General features: G+C 41.4%; 1 protein-coding gene across 4 annotated transcripts in view; it reads left to right on the top strand.

Annotated features, from left to right (window-relative positions):
• LOC148005471 (uncharacterized) overlaps positions 1 to 14,215 on the top strand; it is a 45,188-nt gene that overhangs the window by 28,077 nt on the left and 2,896 nt on the right. For 2 of the 4 annotated variants that reach the window (XR_015622579.1, XM_087554973.1), the window contains one exon: positions 8,214 to 8,291. Coding sequence is in view for 2 of the 4 variants with exons in the window: in XM_087554973.1 (XP_087411099.1) it covers positions 8,214 to 8,218 (5 nt within the window). In the remaining 2 variants the exon portion in view is untranslated. Of the gene's footprint in view, positions 1 to 1,518; positions 1,607 to 8,213; positions 8,300 to 9,010; positions 9,091 to 10,967; positions 11,038 to 11,880; positions 12,015 to 13,366; positions 13,459 to 14,215 lie in introns of those variants that run through there. The other 2 variants (XR_015622581.1, XM_087554972.1) reach the window with 2 other exon arrangements.

A 14,215-nucleotide genomic window follows, 5' to 3' on the forward strand; every position in this document is an offset into this window, starting at 1 on the left:
CAGGGCCTTGCGCTTGCTAGGCAAGCGCTCTACCACTGAGCTAAATCCCCAACCCTAAAATATTTTTGTTAAGCCTCTTCAGTCCCTAAGTCTGAATTGTTTCCCTGTAAGTAAATTAATACAGCCAGGCAAATATTTAAATGAGCAAATCTTTAAAAGATCACAGGCAAAAAAGACAGCTGTATGTGACCTCCTTGTGCCACTGGCTCCTTTGTCCCCTATTGTAAATACTTTTGAAGCAGTCAATTCCAACATCAATTTATTAAGTCTGATTAATAGGCATTTGCACAGGAAATGGAGTCCAGAGAAACTGACAGCATTGATCTTCATTACTAAGGAGAGAGTGGATGGTACATTTATGCTTTCCTTTTTTTTTTTTTTTAATTGTTAGTCAAATATCAAAAAGTTCAGTAAAAGGAACCAGCATCGATCCAGTGGGCACAGACAGGGCTGCTGAGTTTCATCCCTGGGACACTGACATTCACTGGAAGGAGGCAGCTATGGTTTTAGTGTTCACAATATCGTGTTTGTTGTCGTTGGGGTGTGACCGTTGGTTCTATTGTTGTTTGTGAGTGAGCAAATGAATGAGTTCAAACCTAGGCTGGTGATGTCAGCGCAGGTCAGCAAGTCTGAAGTTCTGAGTTCCACTTTGAGGATAAATAACCACTTTTTTTTTTTTCTGTTGTGATACTTTAGTCCCAAATATATTTTTATAAGTAAATCAATACATGGATAAAGATAGAATCTGTAAGTGCTTGAAAAAAAATTAAGGAGAGGCAGTTATGGAATGGAATTGGAGGTGAGGAGTGGGGAGCCTTCTGCAGTCAGCCTGTCTGCTCCTGTGCTGTTGTAGTCTGTGGGATCCCAAGGAAAGCCTGCCCAAGTTGGCTCCTGGGATGAGTGGGGGAAGGGAAGTTGGAGGAGAGGATCTGATCTGTTGGAGAACTGGGCAGAGAGCAGGGAGGAGAGGGAGGAGGGGCAGGTAAAGGCTTGCAGTTAGCTCACCTGTGCTACTGGCTGGAGATGGCTTAGTATTTTCAGTGTTACTGCTTTGTTTTGTTTTGTTTCCCTCTAATTTCTATTATTTTTTTTCTCTCACTTGCTTTTCTTTGTCTAGTTTCCCCATAGGCACCAACACTTCTCTTGTCTGAAACTTTCTTCTCTTTGATCAAGAAACTTCCCATTTCTTCTCCTGTCTGTCCCAAACTACTTGTTTCTTAGGATGTGCATAAGAGTTTAAGTATATGTCAGAGATCGCATAGCTGGAGTGCACCATGAAAAAGCAATGACCATTCATCTAACACTGTCTGAACATGGCCCAATAGCCTATATGAACCTGGATTTTGGGGGAGGGGGTCTTGTATGGCTCCGTTTTTAATCGTGACAGGGCTGAGGGGGCAGTAGAGCTAACAGTGTTATTTACATTGTCTCAGAGAAGCACCGTTTCAGTAAAATGAAACCCGAACTAGTGTCTGTTTAAATTTCCAAATCTGGCTAAGTCTGTTTTTTCTTCCACAGAACGCTCACAGACAGCCGACTTACTGAGTTTTTCTAAGAAACAAAATCGCTGCAGGTAGCTCTCCGTATAAGGAGCAGAGAGGATAATGTGAGTGATGCGTCAGGTTCGTGGCCTCACTTGGGATGTTTTGTTCATGCGTGTTTAGCGGTAGCTCAAAGAAATATACGTCTAAAAGATAAATTGAGGCCTCCAAGAATGGGGTGCTGATGGGAAGGTGCCAGGAACCATTCACGTGAAAAGTTTCATCAAATTTGGTGTCATGGCAGTGATTGAAAAAAAAAAATGACAATATCCTGTAAAGGAGATTTTGCCCCTGGAATATTGTGTTGTGTCCTATAGACTAATGAGTTGACTGGAGAAGGTAGACTTGGAGGAAGGAAGGCTTTGTCTGGACCGGTAATGAGTACCATAGGGTATCTGGGCCAGGATATTGTGTGAACCTGTTTGTTGTTGTTTTTTAATTTCCTACCACATTGATTTAAACATTTGCTTATCAGTGCGGCCCTGGCTGATAAGGAAGGCCTCACAAGTGGTAGAAGGTGTGGGGGTGGGGGGCATCACTATCTTCCTTTAGCTTGTCTTTACCCAGGGGCGGAGTCACAGTGTAAGGTCCAGCAGAGCCACAGTCTGAGCAGACTAAGAGGACACCTAGGTGCTGGTGACAGTGTCTCTTCCCTGAGCCCCATGCTTAAGGGAGATGCATGCCTTCAGTCAAGGGAGATTTTACCCCTGGAACATTGTGCTGTGTCCTATGGACTAATGAATTAACACGAGAGGAGAGGTTGAGGAAGGAAGTCTTTGTCTGGACCGGTCATGAGTACCATGGCATATCTGAACCAGGATATTGTGATGAAACCCGTGTACGACTCTGAGATCTTTTACAGCTATCCATTCTTTAGGGTGTGGTGTATGGGTGTGTGCTTGGCATTTTGGCGTGTGGATACATTTGCTTCTTTATTTCTATACCAGCCCTGAGGGGGCGTGGGTGGAGCCTGACAAGCTCCGTTCACTCTCAGCTTAGGTTTTTACATTTATTATGAGATTCGCCCATGGAGTTTCAAAAAGTATACATTAAAAAGAGGACAAAATGGTCACTTATCACAAAGGAGTATAATGAGTCCAGGGTTGCGGTTTAACCTACAGAATTGTCAAGGCTCTTAGGATGTTGTTTGGGGGTACATGGTTATTTCTGTGTAAGTTTTTGTCCTATGTTGGTAACTGGTCTCAGATAGTTGTTCGCAGTTCAGTTAAACCTGACCAAGGACCATTCCTAAGTATGGTGAGCCAACCGTAACCCTGTAACCCATCAGCCATGAAACACCTTACTGTGGCCTCCTCCTAGCAGAAGTACAGTGCAGGAAGCAGGTGTCAGTTCTGTCAGCTGTGTGCAGTCTTGTCCACCCTACTTTGTAGGTTTCTACCAGGCTTAAGGGACAGACAGACACCCATCGCAAGACAGGGATTGACAAGAAGCCAGTCTGCTGATTAATCTACATTTCTCACCAGAGGCCCTCAGAGCAAAACAACAATACAGGCCATTCTTTTTTTTTTTTTTAAAGAGGGGTGCTGATGGGGTAATCATTACTTATTAATCCATGGATAGCCACATCAACTCAAGACAGTGTTACTGAAGAATCGGCAGCCAGGCCTGTGCATAGGATGCTCATTGGTGGAGTGGGAGACTGACACCATTTTGTGTAGAAATCATCATTGAGCAGAAGTTGGAAAAATTTAGCCAACTTCTTCCTGGGATTTTTGGCTCAATGATATTATTAACCTGTTATTTTTTTCTTTAAGAGAAGTAATATATATGTGGGAAGTAGATACATAAAATAAGGAAGACACTACTATTTGTGCAGCAGGTAGTGTAATCAGCCAAGACGATTCATGCTATTGCCTAGTAAAAAGCACATACACTTATAATGCGCAGGAAGGTAGGCTGGAGTCTCCAACCCTCTTTCATGCTGCGTGTATTAGTAGGTGTAGTTAAAGGAATTGCTGGGGAGTTTATTGGTCATTAAGGAAAGGGAAGTGGAGGAGCTCACACCTGGTTAAATATCCACCTGACTCATGGACCATTGTGACCACTGCAGAGCTTACTCTTCGGCGAGGTGGTGGGTGTCCATGCTTATCATATTGAAAATCAACTTTGATATTAACTCTGAACGTTATTATCAGATCTGGTTGACCCACTGAATTCTAAATCTATTCTAAATCTTCCGTTCCCTCCTCCGGTGAATGTAGGCCCCCTGATTGAATTATTTAATATGGTTATTTAATTAATACCGTTGTCCTGAGTAAGGATAAAGGCAAGACCCTTAGTTCATGGTCTCTGTCTGGGGTCTTTGGCTGCTAGCTGATCGATTTCAAAATTAGCAATCGCCACATACCTAAAACAGTCAACTTATGCAATCATCTTTAATCCAAATTGGCATATTAGAAATGATTTTAAAAGGAAACAGTATTTTTTTGAGTCTACACATATACTTTAGAGCTATAATTTGAAAGTACTTAAGAGGACTCCTCAATTTGAAAATTACACAAACTGTGATAGTTTGTGTAATAAGGAAGTGATTTTATAGCCTCTGTTTCTGCTTTTGTTTTGTTTTTGTTTTTTTTTGTTTTTTGTTTTTTTATTAACTTGAGTATTTCTTATTTACATTTCGAATGTTATTCCCTTTTCCGGTTTCCGGGCAAACATCCCCCTAATCCCTCCCCCTCCCCTTCTTTATGAGTGTCCCCTCCCCACCCTCCCCCCATTGCTGCCCTCCCCCCAACAATCACGTTCACTGGGGGTTCAGTCTTAGCAGGACCAAGGACTTCCCCTTCCACTGGTGATCTTACTAGGATATTCATTGCTACCTATGAGGTCAGAGTCCAGGTTCAGTCCATGTATAGTCTTTGGGTAGTGGCTTAGTCCCTGGAAGCTCTGGTTGCTTGGCATTGTTGTTCATAAGGGGTCTCGAGCCCCTTCAAGCTCTTCCAGTTCTTTCTCTGATTCCTTCAACGGGGGTCCTATTCTCAGTTCAGTGGTTTGCTGCTGGCATTCGCCTCTGTATTTGCTGTATTCTGGCTGTGTCTCTCAGGAGAGATCTACATCCGGCTCCTGTCGGCCTGCACTTCTTTGCTTCATCCATCTTGTCTAATTGGGTGGCTGTATATGTATGGGCCACATGTGGGGCAGGCTCTGAATGGGTGTTCCTTTTGTCTCTGTTTTACTCTTTGCCTCTCTATTCCCTGCCAAGGGTATTCTTGTTCCCCCTTTTAAAGAAGGAGTGAAGCATTCACATTTTGATCATCCGTCTTGAGTTTCATGTGTTCTATGCATCTAGGGTAATTCAAGCATTTGGGCTAATAGGCACTTATCAATGAGTGCATACCATGTGTGTTTTTCTGTGATTGGGTTACCTCACTCAGGATGATATTTTCCAGTTCCAACCATTTGTCTATGAATTTCATAAAGGCATTGTTTTTGATAGCTGAGTAATATTCCATTGTGTAGATGTACCACATTTTCTGTATCTATTCCTCTGTTGAAGGGCATCTGGGTTCTTTCCAGCTTCTGGCTATTATAAATAAGGCTGCTATGAACATAGAGGAGCACGTGTCTTTTGTATATGTTGGGGCATCTTGTGGGTATATGCCCAAGAGAGGTATAGCTGGGTCCTCAGGTAGTTCAATGTCCAATTTTCTGAGGAACCTCCAGACTGATTTCCAGAGTGGTTGTACCAACTTGGAATCCCACCAACAATGGAGGAGTGTTCCTCTTTCTCCACATCCTCGCCAGCATTTGTTGTCACCTGAGTTTTTGATCTTAGCCATTCTCACTGGTGTGAGGTGAAATCTCAGGGTGGTTTTGATTTGCATTTCCCTTATGACTAAAGATGTTAAACATTCCTTTAGGTGTTTCTCAGACATTCGGCATTCCTCAGCTGTGAATTCTTTGTTTAGTTCTGAACCCCATTTTTTTTTTTGGTTCTTTTTTTCGGAGCTGGGGACCGAACCCAGGGCCTTGCGCTTCCTAGGTAAGCGCTCTACCACTGAGCTAAATCCCCAGCCCCCTGAACCCCATTTTTTAATAGGGTTATTTGACTCCCTGCGGTCTAACTTCTTGAGTTCTTTGTATATTTTGGATATAAACCCTCTATCTGTTGTAGGATTGGTAAAGATCTTTTCCCAATCTGTTGGTTTCCGTTTTGTCCTAACCACAGTGTCCTTTGCCTTACAGAAGCTTTGCAGTTTTATGAGATCCCATTTGTCGATTCTTGATCTTAGAGCATAAGCCATTGGTGTTTTGTTCAGGAAATTTTTTCCAGTGCCCATGTGTTCGAGATGCTGCGCTAGGGAAACAGTAGTTTTAATTGCATCTAGAACTTTAGTGTTACTCTTTCCACTGTGGTTGAGCTCGGCTCCCCAGCCGTCGTTCTTTGGGAAGGTCCCCATAGAAATGTCAGCTCATTAGCCTATGAGTGTTCCCGAGGTGGAAGATGGGACAGGAGAGCTTCACTACATTTCATGGAGCCATGTTTGACACGGATGAGTTAAATAAAAGAGAACCACATAAAAACCAGATGTTGATGGATTTGATTGAAAACAGAGAGGCTAATGCTTCACGGTGTGCTTTGGAGCATGCGCCCTGACAGAAACAGTGTGGTCTGAATATCCCGAGGTGAAGAGACATCCCCAACCCAAAGATCTTGTTTTGGGGACTGTGTTGTTAATTGTGAATCAATCAGTCAATGAATGATGCAAACACCCAGCATAGGCCAATGATGAGGAGCATGGGGTTTCTGACCGAGGACAGTGATTAAACCCTTATGAAATCTGAGGACTATTGCAAAATGGTGTCTGCATCCCATAGAGACGAGTCCCCAAAGCCCGATCTTTGTGGCTTCGTGGCACAACCCACATTCCTGTAATAAAATCAGAATATATCAATGAGTAAAAAATTAAAAAGATACAATTGGCAAAGATGCTCAGCCTCAAAACAAACAAACAAACAAAAACAAAATAAAGCAACAAAAGACAAAAAAAAAAAATCCCCGTCTAAATAGAGCAGATGGGATGGCTCCACTTGAAAAAGCTCTTGTGAGCAAACCTGGTGATCCAAATTCCACCTCTGAAATCTCATAGAGGAAAACAGATTTCCACCTGTTGTCCCCTTTACCTACACACACACCCACCCACACGCACACAAAGACACACACACATGCATGCACACATTCATGCAGGAGAGAAATGTGAACGAATGAAAGTAAAGAAAAAAAAGAAGAGAAATCTGATGGTGTGCCCGTGCTTTTAGAAGCATTTAATGTAGTGTGGGTTGTTATTAATTTTGAGATTCTTAGTCGAGCTGCCTAGCCGTCTTAGAAGTTATGTGATTTTTGAAACTGGAGGCAAGTTGCCCTGTGCCAAGGAGATACATTTCTGTAACTAGTGTCTGAATGGAGGGCACTTACACACTGGGCAAACCACGAGACTTACACACACACCCATACATACCCACCCCCAAACACACACATGATTGATAAAATCTAGGAGATTTTAGTGAAACAAATGCATGTGAAGTCAAATTTGCTACTCTTGACCATTAGCAAACCAAACAGCACTTAGGGGACGCACACAGTATGGGAGGCTCAAATCTTCTGCAGACTATGAAGGGACACATCCGTAAATTTGTATCTCAACTAGTTTTGTTTTCTTTTGTTTTAATTGAGCAGTTGACTATTGGTAAAATGTACATCACTGGGACCATTACATTGTCCACTTCTGAGATGCCTAGGAAGGCAGAGATTGTCTGGACCTTTCTTTCCAGTGGTAGTAATTTAGGAAATTACCTTATTAGCGATCTAGTCTTGGTTTGGTGGCTATAAGCTTTAAAGTTCTGCTACAAAAATGATCCTCTGAGAAATTAAACTCATCGGTTAGTGAAGGATTAGACGGGTGGGGTGGCGAGCTCGCTCAGTCAGTCAGGTACTTGCCTTGGAATCTGGAGTCCCATGTGAAATTTGAAAACAAGCAAGCCAGCAAACACACAAACAAGCAAGTTGGGGGTGATGTTGTCTACCTCCTACCCCTGGGCTGAGAGGCGGAGACAGGCGCATCTCTTCCATTGGTAGCTCACCAGCTCCAGACCACGAGAAACTTAACCTCACCAAACAAGATGAATAGCTTCTGAGGAGTGGCACCCAAGATTCTTCTCTGACCTCACATGCTCACATGTGAACACGCAAACCCACATGCGTGTGCATCTGCACACAGGAGCACACACTTAACCTGGAGAGTTAAGCATGGGCCATAACTGAGGCTATACCAGATGGTAAATCTCTCACGTCCGATTTTGCACAAAGTCCCACTTAAAAGACAACCTTGCTCTTAGGTTTGCTGGTAACAAACACACCAGATGTTCCTAATAATTAGAGTTATTTTTCTTCTTCTCACGGCTGGGTTCAGTGGTATTCATTACATTATTTAAAATAAAAAAGGTATACAGGTTCATAAATATAAAGTGTTATTCTTGCCTAAATCTCATAAGCTAATAAATATACCAGAGTTCCTGCTGTCTCAAGTGTTCCGACCGGAACGCAAACCAAAGCTTATGGCTAATTGATCACCCGCAACTGCAGATACCCCCCCCCCCAAAAAAAACCTAAATGACACCAATTCATTTGAATGTTTGCCTTTTACTCCCCAGAATGAGCGCAGCTGGCAATGTTTCATGATTAAATTCTGGGGAAGACCTTGCCTGTATAATGCTAGAGGAGGAGGGAAGACGCTGATGTAAGTGGGAGTCAAACTTCGTGTCATTGCTGGGAGAGGGGCGCAGTCGGGCCCACAGAATGTTTCCTGAGGAACAGGTTTAAAAATGGCCATGAGCTGACCAGTGATGAGAATGTTTTGTGAGTCAGTCATCAGGATGGATCCACTTCAGCCCCACCAAACTCCTCAGGATAAAAAAAGAGGAGTGCATTTCAACCCTTTCTAGAATGTTTCAACGTGATTTGGGTCATAATGGACCCTCGTACTTCTCCAGTCTTCTCATCTTATTGCCCCTCACTGAGAGGAGACTATAATGAGGCAATGAATCTTCTCATCAGATGGTAGTTCGTCGTGACATCTTTATATAGATATTAAGTGAGAGAAGCTGTGTGAGTGACAGCAATCGAGAGGAGGCAGAGAACTGCACTCATTCAGATTTCCCGTGTCGAGGCTCACAGCAGAAAGGGCAGCGTTAGCTCTGTGGGGTGTGCACTGCCAAGATGTATTTGTATTTCCAAGCATCGGCCTTCCCTCAGTTTATGGATATCGATTATATTATTAGTGAAGCAATGAATAAGTCAAGACTGGTATGACTGACTGAAAGCTCAGAATGCCAGGTCTGAATGGACCACACGTGTGCATGGGGTGTCTGAATTCAGTGTCCTGAGTAAATCTGGACTGTGCTTGTGAGCTCTGCTGTGTTTAATGGAACTGTGCCTTTGGCTTTTCCAGTGTTCCGGTGTGTGCAGAAGTAAAAGGCAGAAAGGCTCTGCCTCCTTCTGTTTTGAGCCATGAAAGAGGCTAAGGACGAGGTGAGTACGAGGCTAAGCACTCTGCGCTGCTCTTTGGATTTTGCGCTGAGTCAGTCATACCCTGGCTTTTCCTTTAAACTTAGGAAACAAAGTTATGTCTTCTGTCCAATATCAAACCAGCAAAGCTAATAGAAATAGGAACATTCATTAATAACTATACGAGACATTTTGCTAAACACACTAATATAAAAGTATTTTGATGAACAGCACAGTTATCAAAGCCTCAAAGACCAATGCCTAGCCCTTGGACCATGGTCGCCATCCAAGCCTGAACCCTGAGATGAGTGCTCATCACAGAGTTACGCTCACTCTTAAAAATGCAGCCCACTCGTATGGCTGAGGAACCTAAGTGTATTTTTTTTTGAAAAACTATAATTTGCAGCTCACTTCATCATGAATGAATGAACAAACACAAACACAACTTAATTCCCATGATTCCGAGGGTTCCTATGGCTGTGGCTATTATTATAAGTGACTAAGAGAATAGCTTCATGTCTGAATCCACCACATGGGCTTAGAGTGATAGTGGGTGTTTAGAATCACAATACTTAGGAGTCTGAGGCAGGAGGATTTCTATGAGTTCCAGGCTAGCCTTACTTATATAACAAAACTCAACATCAGAGCTAATTTTTATAAAGCAACACATAATCTATTCTCAGTCAATCAATCCTCCCCATTCATTGCACTGAAACAAAGATGGAGAACTTTGTTTTTCTTGAAAAGTTACACAGACCTAACAGTTCAGAGGTATCTTTTTTTCCCCCATTCTTTTTAATTGGATATTTTCTTTATCTACATTTCTAATAACATCCCCAGTTTCCCAGTTTCCCCTCTGGAAATCCCTTATCCCATCCCGCTACCCGCAGCCTCCATAAGGGTGCATCCCCACCCACACCCTACTGCCTCATGTCCTGACATTTCCCTGCACTGTGGCATTGAGCCTTCACAGGACCAAGGGCCTCTCTTCCCACTGATGCCTGACAAGGCCATCCAGGTCAGAGGCATCTTATGGGAAACAGTTTAGTTCTAATTAGTTTAACAAAAAGAAGTTAAGTTTCTCAGCCATACATGGCATACCCACATGGTGGGATCAGCTGGTGTCTGAGTCAAAGATACTTTGGCCGAAGCCTATGGAACCCTAGCCTTTGTTTGTAAGTGGCCCTCTTTGTCCAACAAAGAAATGGGCCTAGAGCTTGGGTATTTGGATCAGGGATGCTCACAATTTGTGCATGTAGACTGATTTTTTTAAAATGCTAAATTGTTAAGGTATGAGATACATAATTGGGTTAATATCGAAAGAGCTGGGTGTAGGCCATCATGAAGCGTGGCGCGTAGATCGCCATTATCAATTCTTAACACATTGAATCCCAATGAGAATGTTAGCAGTAGCATCATAATTTCAGGGCCAACCTGGGCTACAAAGGGACACACATTCTCTGGCTCTCCTCTCACTAAAAACAAAACATCCCTAATATTTTGTCTTTAAATTCATGTTTCATTTTATTCTCTATCTTTACGATTTATTTATCTTTTGATAAGCTTGCTAATTATACATTCTAGAGGAGTATACTGTAAATTCATTCATTCATTTTCTTCAAACCTAGTCAATTAGAAGAGGGATCCTTCTGCCTCTGTGGTGAGACCCATAGACAGGTATTCACAATCCTGATCATTCTTGTTTCTAAGTGATGGATTGAACTTGGTTCATATTATTGTTTCAAATGAATTGTTAGACAGATAAAAAGTTGGTGTATTCTTGGGTCAATGAGAAAAATGGGAATTGACTTCATGAATATTTTAGAATCAAACTAATGTCATTTATTGTGATCCAAATCTCAATGGCTCATTGTTTTCAAACTTGGTATTTGACACCGCAGAATGAAGACCAGAGCAGACTGCATTACTCTCTGAGATGAGGAGATGAGGTGTTTGCTATAGCCATTGTGGGTAAGAGGCTTTATGACCCTATAATAATCAAAGAATCCTGTCAGTGAGGGCCGATTTCTTTTTAGTGTTCATCGAATTATTTAAGTCTACTCATCTACAGACCCATGTTACTAATGTCATATAAAACAATTGCTATGAATCTAATTGGCATATTTTACTCCCCGACTGTTTTATTTGTGTGCTGCAGTTTACTTAAAAGTTACCTACTCAGTAATCTGAGGCTGCATGTCCAATATGGCTGCCACCTTTCACATATGGCTGCCACCTTTCACATATGGCTGCTTATTCACAAAGTAATTACAGTGAAGTGAAATATAAACTTCAGTTTCTCTGTGGCAGAGTCCACACTGCAGGTGTCAGGTACTACCTGAGCCTTTGGGGACTTGTTTTGGAGGTGACATTAGTATTAGGTTTGCTTCATTTTGCAAAGAGCTACTGGACATCTCTTCAAAGAGAAGGCTGCACACAGGAAGAAGACAGTGAGACAGATGTGATGGCTGTGAGGCAGGCATGCGAATTGATCCATCCATGGTTCACTAAAGGCCCCTAGAAAAAGAGGCCAGGAGAGAGCTAAGCAATGAGAAAAGAAAGAACGTCCAAGGAGACCATAGCTCCAAACGCAAGGATTGTTCTTGGCTAGTTCTTTTCAATTCATGAATATTTATTTTATTGCCCCCAGTGAGTCTGCGAATGGGTCAATAAACAAAACTGTCTCTGAGAGGAAAAAAAGGGAGGGGTCAAAGGTTGCCTATGTGGATCTGAGGTATGTGAAGGGAGGGCTTTGGCTAAGCCCTGTCACATTGAGGTCCATTGCAGAAAAATCTCATTTATTATCTCTTTAAGATATGAGCTTAATCTGGCAATCAAACGTAACACGGGCTGTAATCTTGGGCCTCCATGCAATTCAGAAGTGTATGTATCAACCAAGAAGCCTATAAATGAACACAAGCAAAATGGCGTATTTCTCTCTCAAATACGTGAGTATTTAATGCAATAAGAATCACTACTAATGTATTTATGGAACTTGACATTCTCGCCATGTATCGATCAAGGCCAATGCTGTGGGGCAAGAGCATTTTGATAAATGTTTGTTGTTTTGACATCCATTTGGGTTCTTTTTTTCTTTTTAGGAAAGGACGAAATATTTATTTAAGATGACTATTAACTAAATGAAACCCAAATAGAAGAAAGCTTACCTGTGAATTTCGGCTGACAGTACGAACAACTGTGATTTCTCTTCAGTTTTCCATTGTACTTCAATTCTTACCCTCACTTTAATTTCAATAATCAGGAACATGCGTTAGTCTTTCCATTGCTAAATATGTAAGATAATTGGGCATTAATATATTGTCCTATATCTGGAATCTCAGCTGTAATGGCATTGTCATATATAGAAAAAGGCCATTGCTATCTCTATTAATGCTGCCATCCTGCCTCACCCTTTATTGTGAGACAAGTGGGTCATGACAGTACCCTCTAAACTAGAGAAAGGCAATAAACTGAGCCTCTCACATTTTCCAATGGTGACGATATTTATTTATTTATTTATTTATTCTTTTTGACACACCATAGTATTATAAAGTTTTTGTTTTGTTTCCTTGAAGTTGCAGGGTCAAAGAATCCCATAGGCATCCAGACAGCTGCATACGTATTTCTATTGCATAGGCAACTGCAGAGAGTGGCATAGGATCTGCCTCCTTCTGCATAGGTTCAGTCACAATGTTTCTCTCTTCTCTAGCAAGCAGGGGATTTGTAGCTAGACAGACTCATGGACTAGTCTTGATGTTCATGCTTCGGTCTGGTCTGCAGTTGTAGGAAAGTCATTGTTAGTGAGTCAGTGGCTTTGCCAGTGAGCTTAGTTCGTAGTACTATCAATTTGTGTCAAGCGATAATAATCTAAGGTTTTAGTTTAGACTGAGGAGCTTCCTAACTATCCGTCTGTACAATGAAATATTAATTTTCATTTTTGTGCTGCATCGTATGTAAGCACCCGTTGTTCTCAGGTAACAAAGGAATGAATGGTTGTTGTGCTGAATCCTCGATGTGGGCATCTGTGCTCATAACTGCTGCCCTCCCAGTTCCCTGTGTGTCTCTGTTCTCATCTCAGAAGGGAAAAAAGAAGACATTTTGAATTCCTTAAATTTTATTAGAAAAATGTTGCAAGACATCGTCACATGCTCAAATAAACGAGAACCAAAGACATAAGTTTTATTAAATGATAATACATAGATAGCTATTAACACAGATTTACAAACATCTTCACAAAAAGTTTAACAAAGCTCACACAAGTTAAGTCATCGAATTTTCATTTCATGCGCTCATCCCTCAGAACCAGTGAGTGGTTCCAGTTTTCTTCAAACATCGGGACTTGCTTGCCAACTCTACACTTGTGCTTGGTATTTACAGGACGTCCCAAGACATGTGAGTAATATTCAGAATTATTCTGATCATTTGCCAATTGAGCACATCCCAGAAAGGGATCGAATTATTCCGAAGAAAAAAATAAAATTGTTCTTAGGCTGTTCCTATTCATGGAGGTTTTTATTAGTAATGAACCACTGTGTTCATCGATAAACATGTGCATCTATTAATAGAGAAGAAAAGGCAAATATTTACCAATGACTATTACTATATTATAAGTCATCAACAATGACAACATGCTGGACTCTGAGGTAGTCATACCAGAAGATGTTTCAAGTGCCCCTCTTGGAAAGGGGATAAAAGGTAGACATGTGTAGCAGATACTGTGCACTAGAGTCAGCCACGCACACATATTTTCTTATATTGTAATCAATGACTCATGGTCTAAACATAAACAATGCAACTGCAGATAAATTATTAGAGGCATATACTAATTATGAAAATAAATATTTGACCGCAAATGCTACTAATACATGCAGAAAATCTGAAAACATATTAAGAAATTGTTGTCTTAAAGAGGTATATAATCTTTATCCAAGTCGACATATTGAGTATAATTAACGACTTAAACTCTCTAACCTTTCATAACGATATGAATCTTAAAAAACAAATAATGAAAGGAGACATGTAGAAGTAACTGGAAAAATATCAATCTTTTTATTATCATTGCTGTTTTGTACTCCCTGCATGGCTGCTGCCTGATACATTGTTTCTTGACTGGGGGGTCCATGCTACCTTATCCTCATGTTTAACAAAC

Source organism: Rattus norvegicus, chromosome 6, assembly GCF_021556685.1.
Source record: "Rattus norvegicus strain SHRSP/BbbUtx chromosome 6, alternate assembly SHRSP_T2T, whole genome shotgun sequence".
Classification (NCBI taxonomy): Eukaryota; Metazoa; Chordata; class Mammalia; order Rodentia; family Muridae; genus Rattus; species Rattus norvegicus.